At 40.8% G+C, this 12863-nt stretch overlaps 1 protein-coding gene across 2 annotated transcripts in view; it reads right to left on the reverse strand.

Annotated features, from left to right (window-relative positions):
* Window positions 1-216: 216 nt before the first annotated feature.
* Window positions 217-12863, reverse strand: part of ZNF462 (zinc finger protein 462) — a 92564-nt gene continuing 79917 nt past the window's right edge. For both annotated transcript variants that reach the window (XM_017806188.1, XM_017806187.1), the window contains 4 exons: window positions 11541-11764; window positions 9088-9220; window positions 4009-4123; window positions 217-3027 (listed from right to left, as the gene is read on the reverse strand). In XM_017806188.1, coding sequence (XP_017661677.1) covers window positions 2826-3027; window positions 4009-4123; window positions 9088-9220; window positions 11541-11764 — 674 coding nt within the window. In that variant the 3' untranslated portion in view covers window positions 217-2825. The remainder of the gene's footprint in view (window positions 3028-4008; window positions 4124-9087; window positions 9221-11540; window positions 11765-12863) is intronic.

Genomic DNA, 12863 nt, shown 5'->3' on the forward strand with positions numbered 1-12863 from the left:
CTTTGGGGCTGTTGTAGACCCCAGACCTGTGTGAGCCACGGCAACTCACTCCCCATAACCTATAAATCAAAAATTCCCTGAGAAGCAGGGGAGGAATGGGTGCAGGAGCGGATAAAGGGAGCTTTGCTCTCTCCCAGAGCTGCCATTTGAAGACCAGTCACATGGACAGACCTATCATCAGAGTGGCCAATACCAAACCACACACAGACAAGGAAGCACTCTTAAAAAGTTTTTATTAATTTTCATTGTTTTTTTTTTTTTTTTAAAAAACAAACCCGTCAGTGCAACAGTTCAGTATCCCCTTCCTATCCCCCATCAGTAAGCAGTAATTTTAAAATCAGGAAATACCGAGTGCTGAAGCCAATGGGTTAGCATTTTGCTATTATTTCCTTCTGTCAAACTCTGAAAAAGTCCTCTGTATAAATTAAACAATGAAAAAAATGTTATTTTCAATTCTATGTCATTACAGTCAACAGAATCATAATAATGCACCTAAAATGTGTGTCCACAATATATCAGGTATACATTTTTGGGAAAAGAGAAAAATGAAAAAAATATGACATTCTAAGCTTGTTAAAAGGATAATGGTCCCATATTTTTTATTACAGGTTAGCAAAACAAAATCCAATGGATTACAATATTTACATGTTATTTGAAAAATTAAGTAGTGATAAAAGCATGTCACAATCATTGTTTTTTTTTTTTTTTTTTTTTTCCTTTTTGGTAACCATTACAAACACCCAATCCAGGTATGGAACTGTTTAAATACATTTGAAATGAGGCCAATTAAAAAACAAATACAGACACAAAATGTGTATTATACTTGTCCCTCCAATGTTTTTTTTAATGATGTTCCCTCCCTATTAAAAAAAAAAAAAACAAACAAAAAACCCAACAAAAAAATCAAAAAGAATCCCCCTAACACACAGTTGATGAATCCCCAAAAAAGCAAAACACCATGCTTCTCAAGTAGCACTTATTCCACAAATGCAACATTTTTGCCATCATTTTTATGTGAAGCTATCCAGGACAAAATTTCCCCGAGAGCTTCCTATTCTCCCCTCCCTCCCCCTCCCTCAGATCCCCCCCAAAAACAAAAAAAACAAACGAAGACACATGCATTTCTAAAACTAGGTTTCAGTCAAGTACTTTCTACTTTTTGGAAAGAAACTTTTTTTTTTTTTAGCTTTTGTTTTTTTGTCTTTTTTTTTGTTTGTTTGTTTTTTTGTTCACAATCAGAACATACCCATGGGCACCAGATCCTGTATTCGCTGCTCAGGCAAAACTCCAGTTAAGTTTGGTAGGCTTTCCACCCAAGAAGTAGTGCAGGATCAGCCACTTAGGTATGCAGGTTCCTATTTTCATTCGACACTGCTCCCCTCATGCTAAAAGCTAAGGAGGAGGGGAAAAACTCAGCAACTCCATCTTGAATTGAGTAAAAGTAGTTCTCCAGGCTCAATGTCATATGTAACTATTTCACCTCCACTTGCAAAAAAGATGTGTTAACAGACACCCCTCCCTCCCACCACACCAAAACAAAAAAGAAAACACGCACACCACAGACAAAATAAAAAAAAAAAAAAGGCATCCAATCTTAACGAAAAGTTACTGGTGTGAGACTGATCGATGTTAATATGACAAGCAACAGAATGGTTATGAGGACCCATGTGTTTGGCCCATGAGCTGCATAGCTGTGCTGTAAGTTTGGTTCTTTAGGTTTTTTTTTTTAAAGTTAAAACTTCTTTGTTATCTCCATATGTTTAAAATTGACAACAACGAACAATAAGAACAACAGCAACAACAAAAAAAATTCTATTCACAAGATCTAGTCTCCTTTCCCTGTCCCCCACTCGAAAAGAAATACTCATTTTACATGAAAAACTCAATTGTGCTGTATTTGTAACACCTCAGGCTGATAGAAAATAAATGTGTGGCAAACAAAACCGCACAATCAGTCACATGAAATTCTAGCAAATACTAAAATTATAACCAAATACTAACAAACAGCTTACCTGGAATAAAGGATGACAATTCACAAACAGTTATCTAGGAATTAAAGTATCTCTCTCTTTTTTTTGTTTTTTTTTTTTACTAAAATAATTAAAAAAATCACAGTATTTTAAGAAATAAAACCCACACTGGGATTTTAAGCACAATTTGTTTTCCTTTCTTTAAAACTTTCTTTTTCTTCCTCCATTCACCACCTTGCCCAGCAGTCTCTCTACATTTAACCACAACAACAACAGGTAGTACTGACAAATGCAGAGATCTCCCTTGGTTAATTCTGAGGTACTAGGAAACAGGTGACTGTTTTAAGCAAAGCAGTTTCTGTTTTGTTTTTGTTTTCTTTTTTTTTTTTTGTTGTTTGTTTGTTTTTTCTCTTTTTTTTTCTTTTCTAAAGCAGTTGCATTCAGTCTGGAAAATCATTATGTATTAAAACTAGAAAAACGCACACAAATTTGTGTGCTGAAAAGTTGTCCCCCCACCACTTCTTCCATGCTCAAACGCTTCCATTCAAAACAATCGAAGTTCTCCACTGCAAAGCACATGTAATGTAGGAAACACGGGGAGTTGCTTCATTAGTCCAAGATGAACGTAACTTCCCGCTGTCAGATCCAGAAGAAAAGATGCAGTGATGTAATGGAGCCACTTATTCCATCACTTAAATAACTTTAATATACACACACTCACACAGGTACCAGTGCTTTGAAAATAGATCATTCAGTCCTAAAAGCAGCTTTTTTTCTTCCTTCTGCCCACCCCACCCACCCACGCCATCCCGCTCATCTCTGTTCAAGTACGTCGATTAGACTGACACCAAACACTTATTCATTTTTGGCCTCTGAGTTGTCTTGGAGAGGTTTGTCAGCAGCTACCATGCTGACTGCTGTTTCACCGTTGTGGGAGTAGTCCACCACCATTGTCTCAATGTCTTCTTTTTCTTCTGGCAGTGTGCTTACTGTTTCCTCCATGTCCTCCTTTGGCTGGTTGTCCTCGCCGGTCCTGTGGTTGCTTTCGTTCAGCGCCCTGCAAAGCCAAGCAGCAGAGAACAGAAACAGTCAACACAGGGCACAGCAAAGCCAATCACATGAGGGAGAAAAACACATCACTTTCCAAAAAGGCAGACAGGCCACTGCCACCTCTGGCTCAAAAGAAGAGGAAGTGGAATGAAGTTACCACTGGCACCCACAGTATTCTGGCTTTGAAACCAAATCTTTGTTTGTTCTGCGTTGGGACAGATATGAGTGAGAGGGAAGAACTCAAATTGTGACATTTAAAGGCTACTCCCCTTTTTCCAGTCCCCTGGTAAACAAGACTTATGAGACACCAAACAAATGCACAGGAAAACAGTACTTTTCTGAAAGAGTTAATGATCCAATAAAACTTTATAGGTTTCAAGTACTCATATTCAGGCAGGCAATATTATGGGTAAGAGAAGTCATTATTTACTGTCCCATCACAGTTAACCTACAATACTGTATTCAAATGCTTTCCACAAGTCAGCAACCTTGAATGAAATCTACTCTTTGAAGAAACTCTGCTCAGCAAAGAGATCTCTGCTACTAACGAGATCTCCGCTACCAATGAGATCTCCATCAAAAGAAAGAAAAAGATTGTTCCAGAGATGCCTGTCTTATCTGTGATGCTATCATCCCACAGTGGGCAAACTGTCACAGAAAGGCAAACATTTAAAAAAAAAAATCAACAGTACACTCAGATGAAGTTAATCCTGGCCAAGTGGTACTGACCTAAGGATAATCTTAAGTTTTGGAATCACAGTTAAACCCCACAGTCTTACAGCTGCCGTGGGCTGCAGAGTTAAAAAGGATGAATGAGAACTTCCTATGCAGAGACATCTGATGACTGTATCCATACCTGTGATAGACTTGTTCTTCATAGAACCGTGTTTGCTTTCATCACAGGGGTTTTTGGGAGGGGAGGAAAGGGGTGATACAGAGATCTAATCCTTCCTTTGGCTGTTTGGCAAAGGAATGCAAACCAACTTACATGCCATGTCTGAGCACATGTCGTTCCCACTCAGAGCCTTCTGTAAAAGATCGGCCGCAGAACTCACACGGGAAGCGTTTCTCTGGAGCACTGCTGTCAGGATACATCATGGGATCTGGAAAAAGACAGCAGCCCATGAACTCAGAAGTGCCAGAGCAAGAAGGGATCATTGTGATTTTACTCTGATCCCTTCTGCTGTACCTTCTCATCCTGGAGGACCAAAAGGACATTCCTGTCAAAAACTGCTTGTGAAAATGTAACTCCCACAAAGCAAAGTAACACTACAAGTGACAAATCCCATCCCAAATCCTAGACTATCTCTGCAAATCAGGGTAAGGAGTTACTATTCCCTGTTCCTGTGTTTCAGCAAATGAAGAGACTGTGGAATTTTAATTCCAAACCAAAACTGGGAAGTTTAGGACTGACATGGCTTGAAAGCAAAATCAAAAAATCCACTCGAGTCCATCTATAATTTTTGAATTGGTAGCACAAATTTTAGGAAACACGGACTTGGTGTATTTAACATGTGACCCTCGTAATATATTGACATCCTTTCATGAGGGAAGTATAATGGATTAAGTCCCGCATCTTAACTACATAGGTGTTTCACCACATCCTAATCTTTTATACAAAGTGCTTGGGGCCACATTTGCAGAAGTGTCAAGCACCCAGCAATATGAGTGAAGTCACTGGCAGTTCAGGGAGCGGCATTCCTGAAAGCCAATTCCATGTGAACACAGCCCGCTCTCACAGAAGATGAAACATTTCCTCACAAATTAAGAAGATCGCCACACAAGCCATTAAAAATAATTGCATGAACTATCTCACTTGATTCTTTTGCTGGAAATGAGACAGCACCATCTGCTCAGAGCATTAATTCCTTAGCAGGGATTATTTTAAGCAAGAAATCAACAGAATGTCTTTCTGACTTCTCCCAAACTACATAATAAAATGAAAGGGATTTTGCTTGATCTTTGCTCACTTGATTTCTTCACTCTCATATTTACTCTGTTCAAGATCAGTCTGAACTCAAAATTCCTCACACATTGCCTATTCACATGTAAGCCCTGTATATGCATTTTTGTGACACGTCTCAGTAGTTAGCCTTGACATAAGTTTATATGAAATGGTTCTTGACATGTTTTTTTGCCTCTTCACTCTGGAAGAAAAAAAATCCACTTTATATTCCTTATTGGCAGTGATTTATTATGTGGTTAAATATCATAAAGTTGCTGTGTCATGAGGAGTACCAGAATGTAAGTAAATGCCATTAGCTCAGTTTGTATCTGGATTTTAATACCTTATGCATGGTACAAATTTATAAACACATTGCAACACACAGACTAGACATGATGCAGGGAAAAATATTTATGGAGGGTAATAGTTTTAGAGGCAAAAGCTGCTGCTGTTCTGCATAAGAATATATCTATCGTGTAGTACACAATAGAATCTTTATTCTGGACCTCTGCAGAGAGGAGGTATTAAACAGAGAGATTGTTTTGCCTAAAAAAGGGAGGAGAAGGAGCTGTGCAGACCACAAGAGAGAAAACTCCAGCAAGACCTTGTTGTGGCCTTCCAGTTCTAAAAGGGGGATTGTAAGACAGAGAGACTGCTTTTACTAGGGCCTGTAGATTCATTGCAAAGGGCAAGGGTTTAAAACTGAAAGAAAGTAGCATTAGATTGGACATAAGGAAGAAAGTTTTAAAGATGAAGGTGGTAGGGTCCCGGCACAGGTTGTCCAGAGAACCTGTGGCTGCTCCATCCGTAGAAATGTTCAAGGCCAGGTTGAATAGGGGCTTGAAGCAATCTGGTCGAGTGGAAGGTGTCCCTGCCTATGGCAGGGGTGTTGGACTGTACGATCTTTAAAGGGCCCTTCCAACCCAACCCGGTCCAAGATTTATACTTATAACTCTCATTAAGATAAGCGAGTGTTACTCTAGTAAAAACAACACCTTTTCAGACAACACTACCTTGTTCATCTTACTTCCCAATAAGTTTTGCTTCTAAGGATGTGAATTTGGGCTGCTTCCCTGGCAGAATATCAGAAGCTGCTCTTCTTTGGGGCCTGGAGAGGAGAAGTAACAGACTGCACACACACCTGACCTGTGTTTTTGCTTCATCTCATCACACACACAAGCACTCGTGGACATTTCACAAAATCACAGAAGATGCCGAGATGGAAGGGACCTACAAGGATCATCGAGTCCAACTCCTGGTCCTCCAAAGGACCATCCTCAAGAATCACATCATGTGCCCCAGAGTATCATCCATCTTTGCTGCCCTCCTTTGGACACTCTATAATGGCTTAATATTTGTTTCTGTCTACTATGGAAAAACGCCTCTCAATTCCAACTTCTGCTAAGACCAATACACAAAGATCAGTAAAGACAGTCAGTCTCTCATAGACACAGTTCCCACCAGGGAGAGCTGTTCTTTGCATTGCCAGACACCTTCTTTTTCCTCCCTCATCTCCTTTTATACTATATCCTTTAACAGAAGCAAATTACTCTCTTCCTTTCCTATTCAAGATTTCAGTTCAGCTCTGCTGAGCCCTGCTGCTCAGCTCTGTCTGTTCACGTGGGCAAGAGCCCTTCTTTGGTCCACTATCCAACAGCTCATTAGGAGAAGCCATACACTCTTATTTGCACTGCACAGAGCAGCACAAAGTCAAAGTGGTGAATCTGGGCAGCTGTTTGACTCACAGGAAGAAATTCTGGTTCTCCCTAAGTCACAGACCTCAGAGGGTTCAGACAGCACTTGCTTCCAGATACCCGGAGTACACGGAGGCACTCCTAGCAAATCCCACTTTCTGCTAACACCACGATGGCTAGAATTGTCAAATGCACCCCAGTAGCACACAGAATTGCAGAGTTTAATCTGGTCTGAAAGCTGTAACAGCATTAGCCACCTTGACAGACTCTAAAACCACAGGTCTGGTCCTCTGCTAACACTCCTGTGTTAGAAATATCTTCTGAAAATCCATAGGGATACGCCAGCAGGTAACTTAGCATCCAACCATGTCTTCAGTTCCTGTCTCGCTGGGACATTTTTCAAAAGTGTTCCTTGCATCTTTGCACCTTATAGTGGCAATTCACACAACTTGTCTTGAAAAATAATCAATAAAACTGAATTTTTTCCAGATACCTTTGCTGTAGTAGGCATAACTGTTTTCTGCATTTTCTACCTATTTTTGTATAATATATTACAAATGGTAACAGATTAAAAAGGAGTGAAAAATAACAGTGGTGAAACAGTGGGCCTACAGACCAACCAGGAGAGAATTGCTGCAAATCATTAAGACATTACCCACCCCATGCTGAAGTATTGATCACTAGAAACATGGAGATAAAACATCTACTATCCCTGCAAATTTAAAACTCCAGCACAGAAGATGATATTTTTTATACTTTCACAGTGTAACCTAAAGCAAATTTAAACAATGAACTTCACCTTGGGCTGTCCTCCCTCCCCCCATGGTGCATTTACAGGGATTTGTCAGGCCTGGCAGACAGCACTTTCTTCTCCTTGATCTGGATATCACGGCTTCCAAGGTCGCTCCAGCACCTGTGCTTGTATGTAACGCTAAAGTAATCCTCACAAGGACAGCATGACTCTTCATCCCCTGCTAGCTGTGGGTCTACACAGAGCATTAATCAGCCTCCTACATCTCCAACTAAAGTGAACTGGTGCTTTAGTCAAACCAGTGCACAATTCCTGTTCCAGTCATGAGGATCTGAGGGTCGAAGCTGTCCCTGAACAGACACCCAAGCATTTTTACACGACTCCTAATGTTGAACTTTGAAATGCATATAGAACTAACATTCTTTAGGTCCTCCTCTTGATTTCTCTACTGCTCTACCTGAGATCTCATGTAGGATATTTTTCATTAAAGCACAAGTGGTTTCCTATCCAACTGGCTTCCTTTCTCATTTAAATAAAAGCTATCACTAACCACACTTGAAGCTCCGCTGCTAAGTGCAGACTGAATTTATGGTGCATGGACACCAAAAAAAGTCAAGATGCTAAGGGGTTTTGATATTAAAAGGTCAGAAACATGATCTGAATCATTTTAGTTCTGTAAACTAACTCTGAATCCAGAAATGGGAATTTTTCAACATCTGAAAATATGTAGCTAGACACATTTTCCTTTCTGAAAAATTCCTGACTGAGCTTTGAAAGCTAAAAATTGAGGAGGAAAAAGTTAAACATGGTGGTGTACCTTCAGCTGAGGCACACAGAGCTTTGCTAACTGCAGCTGTCAGCATCAAGAAAATGGGTGACCCAGAATTCAAATCATAAGTGGGCTAGAGTTGTGAACATACTGCATTTGAATGATCAATTGTGCACCAGAACTAGAAGACACACAGTTCACATCAGATATTGCAATAACCTCGTTTTCATGGGAGAAGTTGTTGAAAAGGAAGGCCAAGAAACCCTTTGTTTAATTTACAGAGAACCTTACTTTTTGCCTGCTGATCTAACTTCAACCAAACCAAAAGCATTAGTAAGCACGTGGCCCAGCCTTGTTGAAGTCAGTGGGATTATTCTTAGACACAAATTTAGGCACATGTTTAAATATGCAACAGTACAGACAGGTGGAGCACGACCCACCCTGGCTCTAGAGCTGCCCACTGCAGAACTGCAACAAGGCTGACTGACAAAAAATGCTAGGCACAGAGTAAATAACAGCCCATAAACCAGCCTTCATCCTTCACTTGAATGAAAAATGCTTACCAAAACAGAAAATCTGACAGATCACTAAAATACTCCACTTACATAGTTTTCCAAGCCCTTACAGATGTCCTCTGCATGGGCAGGTAAGTCACAGATGCTATCTGTGCTTTTCCATGGTATGTATTCTCTTAGACAGAAAACTTGCCATGAGGATTAGAAACATGAGATTCCTATAGCAGCAGTGCCTGTGATAAAAGCCACATTCTGCTTCTACTGCCATGCCTGCTGCAGACAATGTGCTGTAGAATCAACAGCTGACCTCACATGGTTGGACTGGTGAGGTATGTTGTAGTGCCAAAAAATCCCCAATAAAATAAACCCAACATATCAAAAAGCTGCACTGACCTCTCTCTTCAGTTTTAGGGCTTAACTCTTCATCTTTTTCTTCTTCATCACTGCTACAGCTCTCTGTTTTTCCTTTCATTTGTTCCAATTGGTCCAAGTTAACCCGTCCAACCAGCTCAAAATTACGACTCACCTTTGAAAGAAACACTTTTGTAAGCAGTCAGCACAGTCACCAACTAATCTGAAAAATCATCACATATGCAAAGCAAAATCAAGTACACCCCAAAGCCTGTTGAGCTAGAGGTAGCATGCAGTCCCCCCCAATCAAATTAACACTCGTTTCTTTTCATCAACAGCAATAATCCTATTGCTGTTTGTTTTATATTTCTCATTTTTGCTTTTCAAAAATAAATGAGATTCAGCAACCCCCTCATTTCTTCATCCAAGAAACGTAAAACACTAAGTAGCATCCTCTTTTTATGGCATTACTCAACCACTGTGATCAAATGCTGCTACTGCATATCCACGCTGAAGGAAAACTCTTTGTGACTGGTTCATTCAGCTTTATTCATGAAAGGATGGATCTTTTTTTACTGAGCACATGGCTGCTGTGTGCCACATACACTTTCACTCATTAACAATGGATTAATTTTCATTACGAAGGGCTGCAAAGTGCTCTGAAAACTGATGCATAGACTATAATGGGAACAATTCACCCAGCAGTCAAATTCAGCTAACCCTGGGGTGAAATGCACCAGCTACTTAACAGCTCACAGCAGCAGTATGAAAGGAGCAGCTCAGGGCATAGGATCCACCACATCCAACAGAAAAAACAGAGCAGCAGTCCAGATTTACAGTGGAGGCGGAGAGCATGGAGCATGACCAGGACACTGAGGCTAATACTTGCTGGATGACAAGTGCCCTCTGAGCTCATTGATCACTGCTAGGAAGGGTTTTGGATTCATCTTTCATGCAGAGAGACAGCCCTCTATCAGCACAAGCACTGAGCCACAAAGGCAGGAAGGACAGAGACGGAGGAATGAGCGCACTACAACACCTCCTGCAAGATACTGAATGAAAATATCAACACCACTGACTATTCTCTATCCCTCTGTAGGAAAGGAAATGTCAGTGATCCCAAGCAGGATGTGAATTAGACTGCAGTATATATCCAAATAGTAAAGCATCCTAAATGCAGTGGTGGGAAGATTTCTAGCACTACTCTTCAGATAGTTGTGATCAGGTTCTCTAACTTGAAACATTACCTACTGAGATTTAAACAAACAGGACCACACTCAAGGCACTTAGTTCATATAAAGGAACTCTTTAAGGTGCAATATATAACTTGGGTATCTGAGCCCAGAACATGGACACAAATTAGAGAGGTAAAAGTTAACAAAGAAAAAAGGGGTAACGATACCCTAAACTACCAGCACCATCACTGCAGGTCCCAATTGGAAAGGAGAGTTAAGTAAGGAAATAATAGTTCCTCCTGGATACACCAGGCACCTTGCTGTGATGACTAGGAGGTATGGAACATCTCAGGTACTGTTTGAAGTGCAGAAGACTCTCCAGAAGTAATAAAGGGGGCAGACAAGTACAGCAGGCCAACATGAGTTAAAGTTTGTTTTTATAGGACAGCCAAATACTTTTTAAGCATGAAAAGTTTTTTTTTCTGAGATTCTGCTACCAATACCTTCCATATAAATATATTTGGATGTAAGGAAAAGTCACTCAGTCAATGAAGTTTTTAGTTGAGGACCTAGGCAGCTCAGTTCCAACAGGTGGGGGCATATAGCTGCCTTCCCTGGAAATCTGACAAGGAAGCACTCCAAGAAATACTCCAAGGCACATCTCAGTTCTAAAACATAAATGCTTCTCAGCTACACAGCTAGCAGTTACAGAAATTCAAAGCTAACAGTCTGTGGAAAGCCTTTAATGGCTTCTCAAAGACTGGGCCTGGTATGCACTCAGGTAATCCACAAAAACTCCAAAGTAGTCTTAACTTAGGACCCAGTTAGACTTGCTGTCTATCTTTCCCTTGTTAAATGTAAATGAAGATGTACAGTCCTCTTTGTTATTAAAATATGCATGGCATGGCATGGCTGCTGAAGTTACCAGAGCAATCTTATGTTTGGAATATCCTGCCTTTTACAGGGGCTGAATCACACTGCCTTAGTATTTTTTCACAACCCTTCCCACCACCCCCCTCCTTTAAATAAACCTAGCATACACAGGAGCCTTTTCCATGCATACTCTGCATGCAACAGTCTGCCAATTCTGATCAATCTGAACAGCTTTAGGAATGCTTATTTTTCAGTTTCTGAAGAAAAAAAAGAAATAATGAGAAAAATGAGGCAGGCAAGCGCAACATGGGATTAGTTTCCAAATTTGGGGAGGGAGACAAAAAAAACCCCAAACAGTGACAAGTTGGCTAGTCAGACATGCAACTAAACTAATACAGCATTTGCAAAGGGGTAGATTGCCACAAATTAAAACTATTTGGATGTTACCTTGTGCTCATCTCGAAGGTGAGCATCCAGCTCCTCTGTGTGTTTGGTCTCATAGTAGCAGAGTTGGCATTTGTAAGGTTTCAGTTCATTGTGCTTCTCTATGTGCTGCTGCAAGCTCTCATCACTGGAGCAAGTAAAGGTACACTTATCACAGCGGAAAACAACTCCCTGCAAGTACTTGGACAGTTTGGAACGGCAGACTTCAATGGGAACGACCCGCTCTTCTGTAGGGACAGGACAACATTCACTTAACAAATTTTATGAAATACCAGGCCAACACGTCAACAGTTTGGGTGCTGCCACTGGCACAAAGAATGGGATATGCTGTATGGGAAGGCAGTCTGTCTATGACAGAATGGGACCTATTAAAATAACACAAGAAAACAACCCTGCAATCACAGGGTTAATCTTTAAAAGCTACAAATGCAGGTGTCCTCATAGACCTAATGGTTGTTGGGAGGTGAGGATAGGAATGGAAGTTTTGGGGCAAATGAGACTCCATCTGCGAGTCAGAGCAGCAGAGCCAAGGAATATAAAACCAGCCATAAATCAAGCCAACCATTTTGGTTCAGCACTCAACAGCAGCCAGGAATAGCTTCTAGAAATTTAATAAAGAGGGAAGCTGCAGGGTGCTTCCCAATGCATCTTTTTAGAGCCAGCCCACTGCTGGCTCTATATAAATCAGAACCAGTGTCCTTGCAATCACATCTAAACTGCTCTCTGGGGATTGAGAGTGCAAGCAAGGTAGCACCTTTTCCTGGAAAGGGCTGGGTGGTTAACCCAGGGGCAGAAACTTCCCAACACACCCAGAGCTTTCAGAAGGCTCAGGCTCAAAATCTGCAGGCATGATGTACTGCAAATGCTCTTGCTGAGTTTCTAAACTCTGCACTTCTCAAAGCACTGATGTTTAACAGAGTTGCAATTAATTTCATGTCATTTGACACACCAGAATTCGATGTGCCTTAACATTCCTCCACGTGGTGCTCTCCAAGATGTGTGCACAAGGGAAACTCAGAATGTGACTGTTCAGCAGAGAGTCACCAGATCTTCATTACAGCCTTTTGATACTCAACTGGCATTTTGAACTAGAACAGTGAAATTTAGTACTATTGATCCTTATGGAGTGCAGGTTAAAGGAGGATCATCCCCATCCACGTTCATCCTTCATGATAGATGAAAAAAAAAGAGGCCTGAATCTCTCATGGTAGATATGAATGTGAGATGTAGCAACGCACACATGGATCTGAGCCAATGGGCCCTTTTCTTTAGTGAGGAGGGCAATATTACACCTAAAGACAACTACAGAAACACACACTCCCCTCC

The sequence above is a fragment of the Lepidothrix coronata genome, unplaced genomic scaffold (genome assembly GCF_001604755.1).
Source record: "Lepidothrix coronata isolate B3197 unplaced genomic scaffold, Lepidothrix_coronata-1.0 Scaffold14, whole genome shotgun sequence".
NCBI lineage: Eukaryota > Metazoa > Chordata > Aves > Passeriformes > Pipridae > Lepidothrix > Lepidothrix coronata.